The 21408-nt window shown below is 41.8% G+C and overlaps 1 protein-coding gene across 1 annotated transcript in view; it reads left to right on the top strand.

Moving 5' to 3' along the window:
• The window catches only part of Stag3 (STAG3 cohesin complex component), a 32048-nt gene that overhangs the window by 3719 nt on the left and 6921 nt on the right, over positions 1–21408 (top strand). The window contains exons 4-29 of the mRNA XM_057764718.1: positions 325–444; positions 4632–4728; positions 6983–7059; positions 7361–7565; positions 7970–8121; positions 12055–12128; positions 12940–13063; positions 13542–13640; positions 13839–13918; positions 14212–14319; positions 14516–14630; positions 14780–14885; positions 15070–15173; positions 15446–15538; positions 15657–15746; positions 16015–16215; positions 16526–16596; positions 16687–16774; positions 17377–17454; positions 17538–17630; positions 17753–17921; positions 18031–18167; positions 18882–18983; positions 20336–20484; positions 20673–20801; positions 20890–21047. Of these exons, the coding sequence (XP_057620701.1) occupies positions 325–444; positions 4632–4728; positions 6983–7059; positions 7361–7565; positions 7970–8121; positions 12055–12128; positions 12940–13063; positions 13542–13640; positions 13839–13918; positions 14212–14319; positions 14516–14630; positions 14780–14885; positions 15070–15173; positions 15446–15538; positions 15657–15746; positions 16015–16215; positions 16526–16596; positions 16687–16774; positions 17377–17454; positions 17538–17630; positions 17753–17921; positions 18031–18167; positions 18882–18983; positions 20336–20484; positions 20673–20801; positions 20890–21047 (3019 nt within the window). The remainder of the gene's footprint in view (positions 1–324; positions 445–4631; positions 4729–6982; positions 7060–7360; positions 7566–7969; positions 8122–12054; positions 12129–12939; positions 13064–13541; positions 13641–13838; positions 13919–14211; positions 14320–14515; positions 14631–14779; positions 14886–15069; positions 15174–15445; positions 15539–15656; positions 15747–16014; positions 16216–16525; positions 16597–16686; positions 16775–17376; positions 17455–17537; positions 17631–17752; positions 17922–18030; positions 18168–18881; positions 18984–20335; positions 20485–20672; positions 20802–20889; positions 21048–21408) is intronic.

The following is a 21408-nucleotide window of genomic DNA, read 5'->3' as shown; positions in this document are numbered from 1 at the left end:
GTTATATTTAGGAAGTATGAGTCCACTTTATTTAACTTAGAATCTAGTCGGGGAATCAGCAAAGAAAAATCTGGAAGGGACTCAGGTGATGGGATGGAAGAAAAGAGAGTATTAGGATGGAGAGGTGCCAGAATTCTTTAAATAGAGAAAAGGTTAATAATAACAAATTTCACAACAATAAAATAATTACTAAAGATCTGAAACAATAAGGGAAGCATAGCTGTGGAATTGGCAGCTTAAGGCTACTTAAGGTCATAATGATCAAATTAAATGTTAGCATCATTCTTACAGCTTTTGTATGCCTAATATTTCTATACTTACTAGGTGGCAAAACATCAGAAGAAGCGGTCCCGAATAATACTTAGTGGGAATGACAAGAATGAATCAGTGCCTCCAACCAATGATCTCTTTGATGCTGTGAAAGCTGCCAAAAGTGACATGCAGGTAAAGAAGTGACTCACCTCTGCTCCTCTTCCTCTTAGTATCAATAAGAAATTTAATTATAATTTTAAAAATGGTGTTGTCTAGAAAAAGTTATGCAAGTATTTTTATAATTATAAAAGTTCAACTGTTGAAACTTGTTTACTGAAATGTGTTGACTTGCATTAATGATTTACAGTTTGCATTTATATTAAGAATTCACATAAAATGAAAATGGAAACCAACTACCAATACCTGATTTCTGTCCCTTATTTTTCTGCTAGCAATCATATAATTTTTGATCACATAGGAAAAAATATGTAGCATAGAACTATTGATAAGAGGAAGAAGACAGAGAATTGCTTTTTGGGAATGAAATGTTTCCCTTCATAGTGTTTTGTAGGTGTTTTTCATGTATAAGTCATGCTGCTGGATATTTTTAGGTATAATTGTTACACATTTGGCATAGATAGCACACAAGTTGGTATCTTCAAAAATGACAACTGTATAGGTCTCTTTTAAAGCATCGATAACTATACTCTGTTTTGAAATCCTGAGCAACTTTTTGCATCAGACACTAGAAGGGGAGTTTTTGCGAATCCGAAATTCAGTGGACTTGTGATAGGGTCAGCTTTCATAGGGAGCCTGTAATAATGAGCTTTCTTCACCCTGCCAGTAGAGGTCAGACTCTGGCTAACAGTGTCTAAAACTGGTTAAGGGGTGCTTTACCAATTGTGGAGTTTCAGCTGGTCTGCTCTCTACAGGCCATACTAATGAGACCTTGCTTACCCTCCTTCAGATTTATTTAGTTCAGTGAGCAAGAGGCTATGCTGACTTTAGAGAGTGACAACTGCAAACTTCATCTCTGTGTTGTGTGTTTGAGACAGGATTTTTTCATGTATTCCTGGCTGGCCTGGAACTCAGTATGCAGGTCAGGCTGGTTTCAATTCATAGAGATCGGCCTGTCTCTGACTCATAACTGCTGGGATTAAAGGAGTGTGCCACAATACCAGACTCACCTGTTCCCTAATACTATCAGATTCTTTGTAGAATGAGACAATAAGGAGCAGAATCTACAAATTTAATTTGTTTTTGGCATTTTATTGAGCATACCTAAACCAAAAAAGATAAGACAGTGGAGTATGAGTCCCTACAGTGATAAGAGAGCCCCCAGAGGAGAATTTTTTTTTTTTTTTTCTGAGACGGTTTCTCTGCAGCTTTGGAGCCTGTCCTGGAACTAGCTCTTGTAGACCAGGCTGGCCTCGACCTCACAGAGATCTACCTGCCTCTGCCTCCCAAGTGCTGGCGTGTGCCATCACTACCCAGCTGTATGTTCCTTTTCTAAGTATCACAGGACAGGAGCAATTCTGCCTTTCTAGAAGACAAAGACATCTAATGTCTTATGGGCTGTTTAAAGGTTAAGTCTCTTTTTATTTGTTATGCTAGAGATCCACTAGCTTCTTGAATTTTAGAATTGATGTCATTCAGCAAGTATGGAAAATTCTTTTCGCGTACTGCCCTTTATTCATTTTATTATATTCTAGAATTCAATTAGATCTTAGAACTTTTCAGTCTCTTTTCTGATCCTTTTAATACTTTGATAATCTGTCAGCCTCTCTGAGTTGCATTTTGGATACTTTCATTGATTCGGCTCAGCATCTGTTCTTCTATGTAGCCCATCCAGTGGTTTTTTTTTTTTTTTTTTTTTTAAAGAAAACAATCTTTTTTCCATTTTACATACCAATCCCAGTTCCCACTCCCTCCCCTCCTCCCATCCCCTCTACCAGCCTCTTCCCCCCCCCCATCCACTCCTCAGAGTAGGTAAGGCACATTGCTTTGGGGAAGGTCTAAGGCCCTCCCTACTTTTGCTAGGCTGAGCAGAGTATCCATCCAAAGAGAATAGGTTCCAAAAAAGCCTACAAGAATAGGTTCTACAAGCAGTAGAGATAAATTCTGGTGCCACTGTCAGTGACCCCTCAGTCTGTCCCAGCCATACAACTGTCACTCACATTCAGAGGGACTAGTTTGTACCTATGCTGTTTCCTTCCCTGTATGGCTGGAGTTGGTGAGCTCCTATTAGCTCAGGTAAGCTGTTTCAGTGGGTGTATCCATCATGGTCTAGACTTTTGTTATTTGCAGATGATAGTAAACATAAGTGATCCCAAAAGTCTACTAGGGAACTCCTACAGCTGATAAATACCTTCAGTATAGTAGCCCTCCAATATACTAATGATAAAGAAGCTGAGAAAGAAATCAGAGAACCATCACTGTTTACAATAGCAAAAAATAACATAAAATACCTTGGGGTAACACTAACCAAAGAAGTGAAAGACCTGTTCGACAAGAACTTTTAAGTCTTTGAAGAAATTGAAGAAGATACCAGAAAATGGAAAGATCTCCCATGTTCTTGGTTAGGTAGGATCAACATAATAAAAATGGCAATTCTACCAAAAGCAACATATAGATGTGATGCAGTCCCCATCAAAATCCCAACACAGGTGGTGGCGCACGCCTTTAATCCCAGCACTTGGGAGGCAGAGGCAGGCGGATCTCTATGAGTTCAAGACCAGCCTGGTCTACAAGAGCTAGTTCCAGGACAGGCTCCAAAACCACAGAGAAACCCTGTCTCGAAAAACCAAAACAAAACAAAAATCCCAACACAATTCTTCACAGACCTTGAAAGAACAATACACAACTTCATATGGAAAAACAAAAAACCCAGGATAGCCAAAACAATCCTGTACAATAAAGTAATTTCTGGAAGAAGTTTGTGTTTTCGTTATTTTATGTTTATGAGTACCTATATACTGTGTTTGCACCATGAATGTGTAATACCATGAAAATCCAGAAGAAGGCACAGGATCCACTGGAACTGGAGTTACAGGTGGTTGTGAGCCGCTGTGTGGTGTTGGGAACCAAACCTGGGCCCTCTGCAAGAGCAACAAGTGTTCTTACTGCTGAACCACTTTTCTAGCCATATGCAGTAAACTTATGCATTTTATTATATATCTCACCTCTGCAAAGTTAACTTATTTTTAAATTTAATTGTATTTTTCTACATTTATATGTATATTTCTTGAATCATATGAAACAGCCATTTAATAATTGGTGACACCTTCATTCCCATAAGTGAATGCTTGTAATTCTGCTGTCTGTCTTTTAAAAATATCTATTTATTATGTATACAATATTCTTGGTATTCTGTCTGTATGTATGCCTGCAGGCCAGAAGAGGGCACCAGATCTCATTACAGATGGTTGTGAGCCACCATGTGGTTGCTAGGAACTGAACTCAGGACCTTCGGAGGGCAGGCAGTGCTCTTAATCACTGAGCCATCTCTCCAGCCCCTGCTGTCTGTTTTTATAACTATTTCTTTCAATGCTTTCTTTCCTCCCATGTTTTACTAGGTTTTTTTTTCTATGATTCACTCATTTTTCTTCAAATCTCTGTGTTGGAACGCTTTGGGTCAGGATCAAAGATGTGCTTATAAGAGAGGAACCTGAATTTGTTTCTAACATGGGAACACTTCTGAATACTTTTGCTGTTGTTATGTTGAGACAGAGTATTGTATAGCTCAGACTTAACTTCAAACTCACTATGAAGCTGGGGATGACTTTGAACTTATGATCCGCCTGCCTCCACCTCCCAAATACTGCAATTAGAGATGTTCACCACCATACCCATCTGAGAATCACTTTTAATCTCTACCTGAGATTATTCTGGTCATATAGGTAGTAAGAATCTGGGTGGTAAATTCAGTCCTAAGGGCTATGTATGGTTATAATGTTTTATAGAGATTTAGTTTTTCTCTCCAACTACACTATAGAGTACATTCTCATGCTGTTTCCAACGGCCCTGTAAATTTATTTCCCATTCTTCATTTTCATAAGAATACAGCTCTGTAGGACTCAACCTTTTATGGGAGCCTTTTCTTGGACCACTCTTGGAATGATTCTTTGGCTCTATTTCCTATGCTGTGCATTCTAAATATTTATCTTGTTTAGTGAAACCCTTCCATCAAAAGTCAGCTTCCTACTTCCAGAATTGCTGCTTTCTCATTTTTGACCTATGTGGGGTTCTGCCTTCCATACTAGTTCAGACATACATTTGAAAAGATGTTTGTAATTTTAATAAGATATTTGCATATTTCAGTTGGGAAGATCAAATAGGACAATCTGTTGGAATTGAAATCATCCACACTTTTCTCCTAGTCTTTGGTGGATGAATGGCTAGAAAACTACAAGCAAGATGAAAATGCAGGATTCTTGGAGCTCGTTAATTTTTTCATCCGATCCTGTGGATGTAAAAGTGAGGAAACTCCCCTGTCTCTTCCTGATCCCTACCCTTTATGTTTAAAATTTTTCTTCTATTCATGAGTACAGTTGAAATTATGTAAGTAAAGAAGGTAAGACGAGAGCTGCATTATTTAATTATAATTTTGGTGTGTAAGTATTAGAATTAATTTTATAGGGAACTGTGTTGATTTTTGAGACACGACCTTTTGGTGGAAAAGAATCTTGCTTCGGCCATGATAGTGGTAGGCACAGATTTGAAACTGGACTGTCATGCCCATGGAGGCTTTTTTGTTTTGAGTTTTTGAGCTAGGGTTTCACTGTGTATACCAGACTGGTCTTGATCCTGGCAATCTTCCTGCCCCACTCAATCTTCTGAATATTGGAATTACGGGTGTGCACATGGCATCTAGTACATTCAGTCTTTGTATATGAGTCAATCTATTACTTGTTTCTTTTTTTTTCTTCTTTTTTTTTCTTCTTTTTTTTCATTTTTTTATTCTTTTTTAATTAAAATTTCCAACTGCTCCCCGTTTCCCATTTCCCTCCCCCTCCTCCCACATATTGCCCACTCCCCCCAGTCCCCTCCCCCTATCCCCACTCCTCTTCTCCTCCCCCCAGTCTATTCCCCCTCCCTCTCGATACTGAAGAGCAGTCCAAATTCCCTGCCCTACAGGAAGACCAAGGTCCTCCCACTTCTATCTAGGTCCAGGAAGGTGAGCATCCAAACAGGCTAAGCTCCCACAAAGCCAGTTCATGTATTAGGATCGAAACCTAGTGCCATTGTCCTTGGCTTCTCATCAGCCTTCATTGTCCGCCATGTTCAGAGAGTCCAGGTTCAACCCATGCTTATTCAGTCCCAGTCCAGCTGGCCTTGGAGAGCTCCCAATAGATCAGTTCCACTGTCACAGTGTGTGGGTGCACGCCTCGTGGTCCTGATTTCCTTGCTCATGTTCTCCCTCCTTCTGCTCCTCATTTGGACCTTAAGAGCTCAGACCTTGCTCCAAATTGGGTCTCTGTCTCTCTCTCTCGATCCATCGCCAGATGAAAGTTCCCGTGCCATTCTCCTTGGCCTCTCATCAGCTCTCGTTGACCGCCACATTCAGAGAGTCCGGTCTTATCCCATGTTTTTTCAGTAGCAGTCCAGCTGGCCTTGGTGAGCTCCCAATAGATCGGCCCCACTGTCTCAGTGGTTGGGTGCACCCCTCATGGTCCTGACTTCCTTGTTCATGTTCTCTCTCCTTTTGCTCCTCATTATAACCTTGGGAGCTCAGTCCGGTGCTCCAGTGTGGGTCTCTGTCTCTATCTCCATCCATCGCTAGATGAAGGTTCTATGGCGATATGCAAGATATTCATCAGTATGATTATAGGATAGGTTCATTTCAGGTTCCCTATCCTCAGGTGCCCCAATGAACTAACTGGGGACATTGCCCTGGGCATCTGGTAGCCATTCCAAGTTCAAGTCTCTTGCCAACCCTTAGGTGGCTCCCTTAACTAAGGTATGAGTTTCCCTGCTCCCCTATCCAACCTTCCTTTACCCCAATCACCCCGATTCCCCCAGTTCCCCTCATCCTCTCCTTCACACTTTTCTCTCCCCATCACCCCTCATCCCCATCCCACCCCACCCCCAAGATTTCAATTTTTTGCCCATCAATCATGTCTATTTCCCATAGCTGGGAGGATATCTATGTGTTTTTCCTTGGGTTTACCCTCTTGTTTAGCTTCTTTAGGATCACAAATTATAGACTCAGTGGCCCCTATCCATGGCTAGAAACCAATTATGAGTGAGTACATCCCATGATACTTGTTTCTATTTATTAACCATTTCACCTATATTTTTCCTCAGCCTCCAGAGTGCTGGATTTGCAGATATGCATAAAACATCTAGTGCCTTTTAGTCTTTGTAGATGAGATAGTCTATTATTCTTATTTCTCAGCCACTGTTTTCTATCTGATGCTGTGGAGCCCCCAAACTCCATATGCCAAGGTTTACTTTATTGGGCCAGGGAATATCAACTTGTTTTAAAAAATTTTATCATCTGGCCTAGTCTTGTTTTTGTTTTGTTTTTTTTTCTGTTTGCATAGTTCATTTGCATTTTTCAGAAGTTATTTCAAAGCACATGTACAAATGAATATGACAGGCTTATGAATAGGAAGGATTCAAGTTGTCTGATTGCTCCCTAAGCTCTTCTCAATATTTCCTCTAGTTCATCCTCAGATGTATCTGTGTCTTATTATTTTCTTTTTATGTCTCTTGTCTCAATTTCCAGGCACTGTAACTCCTGAGATGTTCAGGATGATGTCCAACTCAGAGATCATCCAGCACCTAACAGAACAGTTTAATGAGGTGAAAGAAGCTGATTGAAATCATCTTGTTCCTCTTATTCTGATTTCAAAACACAAGGCTTATTGCCCCTTTATTTCTGATTCTGGGAAATAACTTCTATAAGGAAGAGTTAAATCTTTTTTTAAAAAAAAAATAAAAGGAACTTAAAGAAATTAGCTGGCATGTCTCTGGGATTGAGTGATAATGTAAAGTGAAGTATATAGAGTTACATTTCAATGTGCTGTTGGGTTTTGATGTTCAAATCCCTGAACTTTCTTGGACTTAGTAATTTTCCTATTCTTTCCATAAACCCTTTTTGTAGGACTCAGGGGACTATCCCCTGACAGCTCCAGGCCCATCCTGGAAGAAGTTCCAGGGAAGCTTCTGTGAGTTTGTGAAGACATTGGTCTATCAGTGTCAGTACGGCCTCCTCTATGATGGCTTTCCTATGGATGACCTTATTTCTCTGCTCATTGGCCTCTCAGATTCCCAGGTCCGCGCCTTCCGTCATACTAGTACCCTGGCTGGTGAGCACTTGTACAACTCAGTGGGCTCTCCTGAGATTAATGAGGTGGAGGATGCTTTTATTCTATGTTCTGGGTTTTCTTTCTCACCTGCATCAATGTTATCCAGAACTTGTTGCTTTTATCCTACAGCTCCTTCCTGCTTCCCACTAGTGGACATAGGAAAGGGGTAGACCACCATAATGATTCCCAGTTTTCAAATCTTCTCAGAGCATACCCCTGGCAATAGATTGGTGTATAAAAGAAGGTCAGAAAAGTTGCAGGGGAGGGCCACTCCAGGATAGGAAACCTTAGGACTTGAGGGTCACCCTGCTTTTTATTTTCTTTATCCTTTCCCCCTTTGCTTTTGCACTCATGCTCTGTCCTCTGGTTTGAACAATGGCTTCCTTGTTTCCTCTGACTCAAAGCCATGAAGTTAATGACTTCTCTAGTAAGAGTTGCACTCCAGTTGAGTCTGCACAAAGAGAACAATCAGCGTCAGTATGAAGCTGAACGAAACAAGGGTCCAGAGCAGAGAGCACTGGAGCGACTGGAGAGTCTGCTGGAGAAACAAAAGGAGGTGAGGAAGGTTTCTGGCCCCACCCCACCCCTTCCAGCTTTTATCTTCTACAGCTGAGACCTTATCAGGCTCCATCACTTCTCTCAGTAAACATAGGCCTCTAGCAGCCTTTCAGATAAAGAATAGGGACTGGCAACAGTTTTCCTCGAATACATCCCATCTAAAGTCATTGTGTGTTCTTGTTTCTGGGACGTAGGCTCACAGGTATTTAATTTGAAGAAACGTTAGTTTTCTGTATTTCACTTTCATTCAGTTTCCATTGGTTTGCAGGCATTATCAGCAGTGTTTAAATGCCAAGTAAAACTTGAATTTCATGTTAAATGTGCAGTGCAGGTTATCATAGGGTGCTGAGAAAGAACAAATGACACGGGAGGCCAAATTATTGGGAAATGAAAAGAGCACATACCTTCCAGCCACCCCTGAAAATATATTTTGTTCTGATAGTTTTTGCTATGGAGGGCCTTATGTAACTTCTAAAACTTTCTTTTCTTTAAAAAGAATAATCCTACTGGGAGGATTATTCCTAACTAAACTAAAAGTTTATTATTCCTAACTAAACTAAAAGTTTCCTTTTCTTTAAAAAGAATAATCCTACTGGGAGGAATTGGGAGAAGGGAAAGAATATGACCAAAATGTATTGTATGAAAAGTATTAAAAAATTAAAAATAATTACAAGGGTAATTCTACCTTCTAATCAATTTAAATGAGATAATCATCTAATTGGCTACCTAGCCACACAGTAAGTTTTGTTTTGTTTTCCTTGTGGTAGACTTTTCATCACTCTGACAGATACCTGAGAGAAATAGTTCAAAGAGGAAAGGTTTTATCCTGGCTCAGAGTTTGAGAGGTTTCAGTCAATGTTCAGGTGGTTCCATGACTTTGTGCCTGTGGTGAGACTGACTATTAGAGCCTAGAGGTTATGATGGGGTGGGCCACTCACCTCATATTAGAAGCAGAGAGGGGAGGGAAGGGTCTGGGAATAAGCTCTTTCCTTCAAAGACATGACCCTAGTGACCTACATCGTCCAACTAAGTCCTACCTCCTCATAAGTCCATTTAGCTATGGACTCATCTGTGGGTTAATCCATTGGGATCCAGTCACCTCTTAAAAGTCTTATCAGCAGGCAGCCAAGCTTTTATATGTGTGTGTGTTTGTGTGTGTGTGTATACACGAATCTTTTGAGGAGGCATTTTTAAAACTGTAATACTTTTGGCATATATAAGCCCTGGGAAAATCTTTTAGAGTGATTAAATTTCAAGTAGCAGTGTTTTAGTCAAACCCTGCTGCTATACCTGTCTTCTCCTTGCTAGTATCTGACCCTTCTCCACCTTGAGGTTGGTAGGACATATCATGTCTGACTGTATCTATTGATGATTTTCCCAATCCTCATAAAAAACAGTTGCTTCTCTGCTATGCTAAAAGAGAAGGAAATAATTATTATTGTGTGCGTCTGTCTGTCTTCCTTGTTCTCTTTTTCTGTGACACTGACAATTGAATCCAAGGCCTTATATCTGCCAGGTAGGCACTGTCACTGAGCTGTTTCAGCCTGAGAAGCAAACTTTGTGTAACTTCATTCTCATTTGCTGTTTTTCATTATCAGGATGATATTAAAGGCCTACTAAATGTACTAGTAGATCTGTCTAGGATTTAAAATTGTGTGTGATAGACCCACGTTAGATCTGCAGACCCACATTATATGACCTTTTCTGTGGTTTCAGTTTCCCACAGTCAACAAAGGTTCAAAAATCTCCAAAGTAGTTGGCCATGGTGGCATATACCTTTAATCCTAGCGCTCAGGAGGCAGAGGCAGGAGGAGCTCACTGAGCTTCAGGTCAGCCAGGCCTGTCTCAAAAGCAAAAAGAACCCCAAAGTGTACAATATGACTATTTTGAGAGAAAAGAAGGGAGGAAATGAGAGAAAGAGAGACACCAAAGCTCACATAACATTATTCCAACATTATTTTTGTTACTCTGTAATTTACCAGTGGTTTCTCATAGGTGTACATACACACATATAAATACATAATACAGTTTGAACATCCTTAATCTAAATATTTCTAAACATAATCTAAACATGAATTCTGAAATGCTCCACAAAGCTTTTTAAGCATCAATATGACATGCAGAAATTCTTTTCATTTTGGAGTTTATTTCAGATTTGGATTTGGAAATTGTGTTTCCAATGAGTAAGGTCTATGTAAGTATTCCAAAATCTAAAAACTGTAAAAGTTAGAACACTACTGGTTCCAAGAATTTTATAGAAAGATGTTTCAACCTATGTGGATGGTATTTGATACTTTCTGTAGTTTACGCACTGCTTGAGAGTCTTGGTGTGTATTCTCTATGAAAAGGAGAGTTGCACAAGTGTGAGTCTTTTCTTATTTTCTGGACTATTCATCAGTTGTCATTCTCCCACTTTAGTCTCCTTACCATACTGTTTTCTTCTGTCCATTTGTGAATGTGTATCGACCCTTTAGTCCACTTCTCTGTAATATACTTTCATTTTTCTTTACAGTATTTCCTTACTTTCCTGATTTTTCACTGATTGGGACAGTATTTTAGCTCCATTTTGTCAAAACTTCTCTCCAAACAAGTGTATCTTGTCACCAGTGGTCTTTTCTCAATTTCTGTTTTACAGACTTCTGTAAAATTTGGTACTGATGATCTTAGAAATGTGAAAAACTTAAGACATTATAGAACACAAATGTAATGAATACCATATGCATATTTGTATTCTATAAACAGTATTTCATTATATTAGCTTATTTGTTTTGATAGCTTATAGTAAATTATGGACATAATAGTTCTTCAGCCCTAAAGGTTGAAGTATACCCTCTTAAATGAAACATGTTTTTGTTGCCCAGTATCATTTTTTCTCATGTGTTCTAATTAATCCAGACTTAAAATATCCCATCCAGGATTTAAGTAAAGATATTTGATGGTGGTGTTTCTGGAGCCTATTTTAATATTCTCTTCCTTTGTGATAGGCTACATAAACATGTAGCCTAGGCTGACCTCAAACTCCTCTTCAGGTTTCCTCCTACTAGGATTAGAGGTATGCACTAACACCTGGCTTCCTCTTTTAATTGTTGCACAGAATGTCTGCTTCCTCAGATTTTCCCTAATATATCAGTGTAATGAAGAAATGGGATTAGTTGTTTCAGAGATGTTTTCTCCTTTTATCTAGTTCATCTAGTCCAGGGTTTCTCAGTAGTGGTGGCATTATTGACACTGGGAGACTGTCCTGGCCTTGTATGTTGTTTAGCACTGTTTCCTTCCCTCTGTCTATCAGAATCCAGTAGTACTTTGATACCCAGCCCAGTCATGACAACCAAAACTTTTAAAAATATATATATTAATTTAAAAATACTCTTGTTTTTTGAGACTTTTGTACAGTGCATTCTGATCATATTTACCTTTCCCCAATTCCACCACCCAACTCCTCTATACATCCAACTTTGTGTCCTCCTAATTTTTTTCATTCATTAAGTCCAGTTTATGTGTGTCTGTATCTATATTATATGAGTACAAAGGTGTCCAGAAGAGGATGTAGGATCCTTTGGAGCTGGAATTACAGGTAATTTTGAGCAATCTGATATGGGTGCTGGGAACTTGAACTTGGGTGCTCTGGAAAAGCAGTATGTATTCTTTTTTTTTTTCCAATATGTATTCCTAACCGTTGAATCATCTCTCCAGTCCCCAGGAACATTATTGTTGTTGTTATTATTATTATTATTATATATCAAACACAAAGCAATTTTTGAGGCATTAGATTTCACTGCCTCTTCTGTAACTAGGAGGGAATATAGAATACCTGATGGTTCATACTCTGTCCTTCAATAATAGTAACTGGGTAGATGTTGGATTTTCTATAACTGTGATGCTATATTGTTGAGGTACAAGAAGGATAGACTGACCTTGTTCCTTCCTCCAGTTCCAAGAGAATCAAGAAGAGATAGAGGGGATGATGAATGCTATCTTCAGAGGTATTTTTGTCCATCGGTACAGGTGAGTCAGTTACAGGCTCTTACTGAAACTGCTGTCCTTGGTGGTAGCATGGGGAATGACAAGGCCCTTTCCAGTGTTGAGTTATTTAGTTAGTTCCAGGATATTGCAGCTGGAGTGGAAACTGACAGATACGATGAATTAGCTAAGATCTTGTTTATCCCTATCTGCAAAGGATTTTGTGAGTTCTGGTAAGGAAATCCAGAAATCAAGATAATCACTGAGTATTTTCCTCCTCTTGACCTTGCCCAAGTCCTGGCCCTGTCTCTGTCTTTCTGGAGTTGGAGACTTGAGCACACAAGGGCAGAGACCTGAAAGGTTCCTATACTGAGGCATGTCTCGCTCAGCAAGCCTTTTCTTAGCCTAACATGTGATTTCACTATGCTGAGGCTAGGGGAGATTCATAGTGTTTGAAGAACTGATAGTATTAAATTTTACTTGTTTTAGAATTAGAGTATTTGTAGTAGTGTCTCACGTTTGTCTAGATTTCAACTTCTGATTCTCCAGAACTTTAATAATTTCTTGAAATAAAATTGAAAAAATGGTGAATTTTAGCCAACACTTAAGTGAACTTTCAGAATTGGCTTTTAAAGGAGTATAGAGATGTAGTTGTACAAGGTTAAACTATCTCAAATGCTGATTATAGAAAGAAGCATTTAATTTCACGTATTTCGTGTGTTTACGTTGGAATGAGGAAATGAAAGGCCTAGTACCTGTGTTTTGTCACAAACATAACTTCTTTGAGAGTGCTATGTGGTAGGCCAAAAGGTAACTTTTGAGATAAGGTAATATGTCAGTTTGTCTCTTTGTCTAGGGATGTCCTTCCTGAGATCCGTGCTATCTGCATCGAGGAGATTGGGTATTGGATGCAAAGCTACAGCACCTCCTTTCTTAACGACAGCTACCTAAAATACATTGGCTGGACCCTGCATGATAAGGTCAGGTTAAGTCAGCCTCCCCGTTACCCGCTCCTTCTAACCTGTCCTGAGACATTTCACTTAGTGAGATCATTTCACAGTGATCTCCCAATCAAGGCATTGAACCTTGAGATTACTGCAGTGCTGAGGAGGGTAGGATAAAGCAGAAAGGAGAAAAGCATTCACGAGTCAGAACACCTTTGAAACCTTATATGTCATGGAAGAAGAAAATATTCCCTATGAAATAGCGAATTGGTTATGGTAGCACAAATGCCAGAGTGCCAGTCAAGGGGATTCTTTTCACTGTGGTTGTCTAGTGCTTCTATGAGCCTTTTCTGTTTTCAGTGAGACGTCAACTCTTTACTGTTTCTTACATCCAAGAGTCCTCAGTGTAGAGATCACTCATGCCCAGAATGAAGAATAGTGAAGGGGCACATGGGGGCTCTGTAGGGATCCTTGGTCAGTCATGTTTCCCTTTTCCTGTCTCCTTCCTCAACAGCACAAGGAAGTCCGCCTAAAGTGTGTGAAGGCTCTGGAAGGGCTGTACAGCAACCAGGAGCTGAGCACACGCATGGAGCTCTTTACCAACCGTTTCAAGGTAAGATGGGGACAGCATTCCCAGGTTTGGCTCTGTGATGTGGTTCCCATTTCCTCACCCCAGGTCTTTCACCAGTTTCTCTAGCAAGCTGATAGCTATTCTGAATAGAGTTCCTGCTCCTTTTGTGTTAGGAGTTTCAAATAGAGATTGTGATGTTTCGGAATGGGTGAGAGAGATTGGATAATGTTCTTTGCACAGGACCGGATGGTTTCCATGGTCATGGACAAAGAGTGTGAAGTGGCAGTGGAGGCCATCAGGTTGCTGACCCTTATACTGAAGTGAGTTGTGGGAAGTGGGGAGGCAACCTCACAGACTTGCCTTTGTAGCCTCAAACAAGCCCCTCCAGGGCTCTGTCCCTGACCTATCACAATCAGCCTTCTTTGTGTGCAGAATGGAAGACAGAGGACTTCCTGAGTTGTAGGATAGAAGGGTACTTCCCTATCTTTAACTCTTCTCTTCATTTAAACATTTTCTATGAGTCATGTCCTTGTACGTATTGCCTTGTTTTGTTCCACCCTTGGCTGTACGAGAGAACTTTCTCACACACACAGTTTCTTTTTTTCTCTTGAAGGAACATGGAGGGAGTACTGACCAATGCAGACTGTGAGAAAATCTACTCCATTGTGTACATTTCTAATCGTGCTATGGCCTCTTCTGCAGGGGAGTTTGTGTACTGGAAGTGAGTGGTGTGTGTTTGTCATACTATCCTCTGCCTGCCTTCCTGGCCCCCCTCCCACCTCTCTGCTCTACCTAGGGACTTGAAGTCTCTCTTGTCCCTTTCCTCTTTTAGACCGATAGAATTTCCTTGTCTCTCCACTTGTCCATTTGTCCTCACTTCCTCCCATGCTATATTCTTTCCATATCTATCCTGCCAGGATCTTCTATCCTGAGTGTGAGGCAAAAGCAGTGGGTGGCAGGGAGCGACGCCGGAGTTCACAAACACAGAGAACTTTCATTCACCTTCTACTGGCCTTCTTTATGGAGAGTGAGGTAATGTAGGAAGGGAATGTTACGCCTAAGACCTATAAGTAGCAGACAAGTTAGGCATTGGGTAGGAGGGTCCTGCTTACCAATAGCCACTTGTTGGAACAATTTGATGTGGTGTCAGTGGATAACTTACTAGGAACTTTCTTTCACAGCATCACAACCATGCTGCTTACTTGGTAGATAGCTTATGGGACTGTGCACAGTCTTATCTGAAGGACTGGGAGAGTCTGACAAGCCTGCTACTGCGAAAGGACCAGAGTGCGTGCCACATGGTAGCTGGGGGTTGGGTATCTTGAATTTTCTAGTGTGAAACTGAGAGGTTTGGGGTTTTGTTTTGTTTTTGCCTGACTTGGAAAAAGCAACAGAGGTGTCCTGGGGAGGGAATATGGAGATGGAGAATGGCTAATCTGTGGTTTTATTTTTGATCCTCTTTCTATCACAGATCTGGGTGATATGCAAGAGAGAATGCTGATAGAAATCCTTGTGTCCAGTGCTCGGCAAGCTGCGGAGGGTCACCCACCAGTGGGGCGCATCACAGGGAAGAAGGTAGGCATGAGTGGTGGGTTGTAACTGGTCAGTAATATTGGAGCCAGATGGCTAGTGGTCCTCTTTACCTCTACTTTCTGGGTTAGGGCCCAGGCCCTCCTTCTTTCCCTCTAAGAATCCCATCTCCAGATTAAAAAAAAATATATCTGAAGGGATATGCTGAGTTTTCCTCCTCAGATGGAAAGTTCATGGAACAGAAGTGTGTACAGATACACTTACCCTCTGTACCCAGTGTTTCTTCACAGTTTCCCACTTCCAATTACTAAAATCAGGGTCTGACTGCCAAAGAACGCAAACTTCAAGCTTATGACAAGGTGAAGCTGGCTGAGCACCTCATCCCCCTCTTACCCCAGCTCCTGGCCAAGGTAAGAGAGCCTCTCATACAGTTTGGGGTATAAGTGGGTGAGGGACCGACCCCAAGGTAGGATGGTGGAAGGATTTGCCCCTTGTTCCTTAATTAACAAGACACACTCTCTACTACAGTTCTCAGCAGATGCAGAGAATGTTGCTCCCCTGCTCCGACTGCTTAGTTACTTTGACCTCAGCATTTATTGCACTCAGCGCTTGGAGAAGGTGAGGCGGCAGCTCATTTCCTAGACCTTTCTACTTCCCTGCTTAAGTTAAGGGTTCTTCCAGTGGTTGGTTGGTTTGTTTATGTAAGGTTCAGGAAGAATCTTATCGTCTTATCGGCCCACATATATACATATACATACACACACACACACACACACACACACACACACACACACACACATACATATCTTATCCCTAAACATCACTCCTTTCATCCTCCTGTGTCACTCTTCAGCCTATACTCCACCCTATCTTGTCTCCCTTTTAGCACTTGGAGCTGCTTCTGCAACAACTCCAGGAGGTGGTGGTGAAGCATGTGGAGCCTGAGGTGCTTGAGGCTGCAGCACGTGGCCTCTATCTGCTGTGTAAGCCAGAGTTCACCTTCTTCAGCAGAGTGGACTTTGCCCGAAGCCAGCTAGTGGATCTTCTTGCAGATAGATTCCAGCAGGAGCTTGATGACCTAATGCAGGTGGTGCTAAATTTAAAATATTGATGGTTAATAATGCCTTTTACAGTTGTAGATGGGGGGGAGACTTCTCCCCTTTTTTGTTTTATAAGGCCCTCTTTGAGATATTGGTGATGTCTTTTGGCAATCGCTTGACCTTGAGGGTTGTATGGGATCCCAGTGATATGGGATGTATTCCATCTCTTGAAAAATTTTTTTAATGTTTTACTTATAAAGCATTAAAAAATGCAGGGAATCCCAGGGAGGGTAAGAGAGGGCCAGGATTAATGACGAGGTTTTGAGAAACTTTGCTGTGAGCGTCTTTGTTCCTTAGTCATCCTTCCTAGATGAGGATGAGGTGTACAGTCTGACAGCCACTCTGAAGCGTCTCTCTGCGTTTTACAAGTGAGCATCTCTCCTGCCCCCTTCCCTTTCTTCTAGTGTTGATTGCCTTGGATGTGTCCCAATATAACCTTCCCTTCTGTCTCCTTACAGTGCTCATGACTTGACTCGCTGGGATATCTCTGAACCATGTTCTCGACTCCTCCAGAAAGCTGTGGACACAGGAGAAGTTCCTCACCAGGCAGGTGATGGGCTGGACACACAGAGACAGGGCAGATGACTCTCAGAACTTGTGTCCTGGAGGCCACTTTGCCTAGGTGGTCCCAGTCTTGGGTGTGCAGTGCTCTAGGGAGGAAGGTTGGGCAGGTTATCATTTCTGTTCTTCTCTGAGGTGGACTGGGGGCTTCAGTGCCTGGAAATGGCCTTTCTCTTGGGGTTCCTGGGAGCCAAGGAGAATGTTGAGGAATTCTAGGAGACTGAATAAACCAGAAAGATGGGACATTTCTGTCTAGGCTAGAAGCCTCTAGACATTGCCCAAAATAATCCTTTTACCATCAGAAAGGAATTCTGTTTCCTGGGTCTGTCTTTTCTTTTTGGCATGAGGTTTGTTACTGTTTTGTTTCTTTGAGACAGGGTATCTCTGGGTAGCCTTGTTTGTTGTAGAATTTGCTTTGTTGACCAGGGTGGGCTCAGACTCACAGAGATCCTCCTGACCCTGCCTTCTAAGTGTTAGGATTAAAGGCATGCACCACCTCACTCCAGCTTCTCTCTTTTTACTGGTTATGCTGTTGACACGCCTCACTCTTGCTCTCTAGCCACCTGATCTAACATTTTGTGTTACAGGTGGTTTTGCCAGCCTTGAGTCTTGTATATTTTTCCATTCTATGGATGGTAACCCACATTTCAGAGTCTACTTCCCAAGTGAGTGTGGGTTTGAGGAGGAGAGTGGGAATGGAGGAGCCTAAGCCTTCATTCCTCTGTAAATTAATCTGCTCTTTTTACAGAAGCAGCTGATGAGTTTGAAGAAAAGAATGGTAGCCTTTTGTGAACTTTGCCAGAGCTGCCTCTCAGATGTAGACCCAGAGATTCAGGAGCAGGTGAGCATGTGTGTCCTGCAGTTTGAGGAGACTGTTCGCCACAGAAATGGGCTATACAACTATAGTCTTTGTAAATATTCTGGTTTTTGTAATCATTCTTTCTTTTTCTCTCTCCCCAACAGGCTTTTGTCTTACTGAGTGACTTGCTTCTCATCTTCAGCCCTCAGATGATTTCAGGGGGACGAGATTTCCTTAGGCCCCTTGTCTTTTTTCCGGAAGCTACTCTCCAGTCGGAACTAGCCAGTTTCCTCATGGATCACGTCTTTCTCCAGCCTGGAGAACTGGGCAGTGGTACAAGAACTCTGGGCCCAGAGCTCAGGAAGGGTTTGGGGCTGAGCCTGGCGACAGTATCTTGGGTGGGAAGCCTAAACCTGTGGCTGGTTTTATTTTTGCTGCACAGGTCAGTCCCAAGAAGATCATGTCCAGATAGAGCTCCTGCACCAGCGGCGCCGTCTGCTTGCCGGGTTTTGCAAACTACTGCTCTATGGGGTACTAGAGCTAGACGCAGCCTCAGACGTTTTCAAACACTATAGCAAGGTAACACTGCAGCATCTAAGGAGGGAAATGAGTCAGTGGTTGAGGACAGTCTGAGAGTATCAGGCTTAAAAGAGAAGTAGGAGAGAACAGCAGTAGGGTTCAGGAAAAGGACAGAGAAAAGAGATATGGGGTGAATACTTACGTAGAGAAAGCTAGTGACTGGGAAATAACTTATTTTTCCAATTAAGAAATCTGTTTTCCTGCTTTAAACCAAATCCACAGGATGGGTATTAGAGAAAGAAAACAGTGGGGAAAGTCAGACCTCACAAGATAACGTATGTGTATAACTAGCTCCATTTCCTCAACCTGCCATTGTATCCCTCTCTGTCTGCTGAACCTCAGACATGCCAGGTACTAAGGGCAAAGCAATGAGCAGCACAGAAACTCTTGTTTCTCAGAACTCTAGACTGGTGGGAGGGATGTGTGGGAACTAGTGTTGTCTCAGGGTAGGTACTGGTGCTCCACTCCTTTTCTCCAATCATTGGGTTCAACCAGTTTCTGCCCTTAGTTTTTTTTTCTCCCATTAAGTTTGGTTTCTTTTGGACACTGCACTATTAGAGAAGAGGTTTCATCTGAGTTACTTATGCTCATATTACTGTTTTCCTACTTACGGCTTTTTGGGAAGCAATTGTGATTAGGGATGTGAATGAAGAAACCAAAGAGATTTTTTTTCCCCTGTAGTTAATGTTAACTTCTTTACCTCCTCTCCCTTAGTTCTATGAAGACTATGGTGACATTATTAAGGAAACATTAACTCGAGCAAGACAAATTGACCGATGTCAGTGTTCTCGGATCCTGCTCCTGAGCCTAAAGCAGGTGATCTTTTCTGGACACTTCACAAATATGGCATGCTCTTCCTAGATTCCCACCTCATTGTCCGGCCCCAGCATCTTAGGGATGATCCTGCAAGATCTTTAAGGACAGAAACTTTCTTTACTCATTTCTTGTGACAGGTTTCACCCTGTCTTACTCATTGTTTTATTGCTGTGAAGAGAAACCATGACCAAGGCAACTCTTATAAAGTATTTTTAAGTGGGGCCTTGTTTGCAGTTTCAGAGGTTTTAATCCTTTATCATCTTGGCAGGGAGCATGGTGGCATGCAGGCAGTCACTGGAGCAATAGCTAAAAGCTACATTCTGATTCTTAGGGCAGAAAGAGGGTAACACTGGGCTTGGCTTGGCCTTTGAAACCTTAGAGCCCACCCCGGTGATACACTTTCTCCAGCAAGACCACACCTATGAATCCTTTTAATTAGTCTAATCCTCTAGCAAGGCTTCACCACCTATTTTTTCTAATCCCTGGTGACTAAGCATTCAAATATATGAGCTCATGGGGGCCGTTCTTATTTAAATCACCAGAAACCCTAATCTAACTCACCAGTCAGTTTCCTCCTTCCCCAAGCTCCATAGAAATCAGTTATTAACACCCATTCTAAAGTGATAGGGAATTTTCAAAAACAATTATTGTTTATTTTTATGTAAGTAGGTGTTTTACCTGTGTGATTGTCTGTACATCTTGTGCCTGTGGAGCCAGAAGAGGGAGTCAGATCCCCTGGGACTGGAATTATAGATGGTTACAGGCCACCATGTGGGTGCTAAGAATTGAATCCAGGTGCTCTGAAGAGCAGCAAATGCTCTCAGCCACTGAGCCAGCTCTCTAGCCTCTAGGGAATTCTTGATTACTTTTTAGTCTGTTTTCTTACAACCTCCTTTATTTATTACAGACTTTTAATTTTTAAAAATTTATTTTATGTGTGTTGCTGTGGTGGGAGGGAAGCAGTTTTCAGTGTGGAGATCAGAGGAAAATGTGGAAATTAGTTCTCTCCTTCTACCATGTGGATTCTGGGGATTGAATTCAGGTTGTCAACCTTGGTAGCAAACACCTGCTGAGCCATGACATTTTTACTCATCACCGCAGAGGTAGAATGCTGAGGGTGGTGCTCAGTGGTAAAGTGCTTACCCGTCAAGTGTAAGGCTGAGTTTGATCCTCAGGAGCATATTTTAAAAACCCTCACCACAGAGCAGGGCTGATTTGCTCTGCTGTAGGGGATCAGGTGTGGATATATCTAGGGAGGAAAGTTAGCCTTGTGGAGTCTTGAGTAGAGAAGAGAGTGCTTTTCTAGAACTCCTTGTCACCTTTTTCAAATGTGCCTTGTCTCCTGAACACAGCTGTACACAGAACTGATGCAGGAGCAGGGGCCCCAGGGCCTGACGGAACTGCCTGCCTTCATCGAGATGAGGGACCTGGCCCGGAGATTTGCCTTGAGCTTTGGACCCCAGCAGCTTCACAACCGAGACCTTGTGGTCATGCTGCACAAGTGAGGAAGTGCTAGTTGGAGGTTGGGCACTGGGAGGGCAGGTGATCAGGTCTTCGTGGGGAGAGTAACCATGTGCAGAAGCAGCAGGCAGGCTGGTGGTGAGTGTGGCCTGGGCAGCAAAGGTGTGGTGATGGCATACTTGGTTAGGATGTTCCAGACTCCAACTGAAGTAATTCTACCCAATCAAGGGAAGGCATCAAGTTCTCATTGTCTGAGCTTCCTCCTGCTGACTCTTCTCGTGAGCCGCCAAATCTTGCATTCCTGGAGCTCCTTTCAGAGTTCTCCCCCCGCCTCTTCCATCAGGACAAGCAGTTATTGTAAGTTAGTGGTTGAGTAGAGATGTGGATTTACAGAAGAATCTGGGCAGGGCTCAGTTCATTTATTCTCTGTACCATCCCTTCTTAGACTATCCTACCTGGAAAAGTGTCTTCAGCGTGTCTCCAAGGCACGTAGACATTCCTGGGGTCCAGTTACCACCTACTATCACTCCCTCAACCCTGTAGAGAACACAGCAGAGGCCAGCCCTCAGGGACCCTCCCACTCCAAGAAGAAGCGTGTTGAAGGTAAGGGTCAGGGTTGGGTAGGTAGGCATCAGTGTGTTCTGCACTATATCCTACTTGCCTTTGCCTAAACAAGAGATAGGTTTTAGTCTCCTTCAAACTTAGACTTTGTTGAAGATTTCATCAAGCACCAACTGTCATTCATTTTCTTCATCCATTTATCTAGCCAACTTAAAATAGCAAAGTTGGAAAAATGATATAGAAACTAATGATAAGCCAAAGATTGAACCAAGCAGTCTTTTTAGGATGTACTTACTCCCTTGGCAGCAAACAATACACTGATTTCTCAAGTAACTTTCAAATCACCACTTTCTTAACATTTACCTAATGCTTTTAATTTGCTTTTTTAAAAGATTGTCTTAAG

This window comes from Chionomys nivalis, chromosome 3 (assembly GCF_950005125.1).
Source record: "Chionomys nivalis chromosome 3, mChiNiv1.1, whole genome shotgun sequence".
NCBI lineage: Eukaryota > Metazoa > Chordata > Mammalia > Rodentia > Cricetidae > Chionomys > Chionomys nivalis.
Note: the sequence above shows the minus strand (reverse complement) of the source record. Positions and strands in the feature narration are given on the sequence as shown.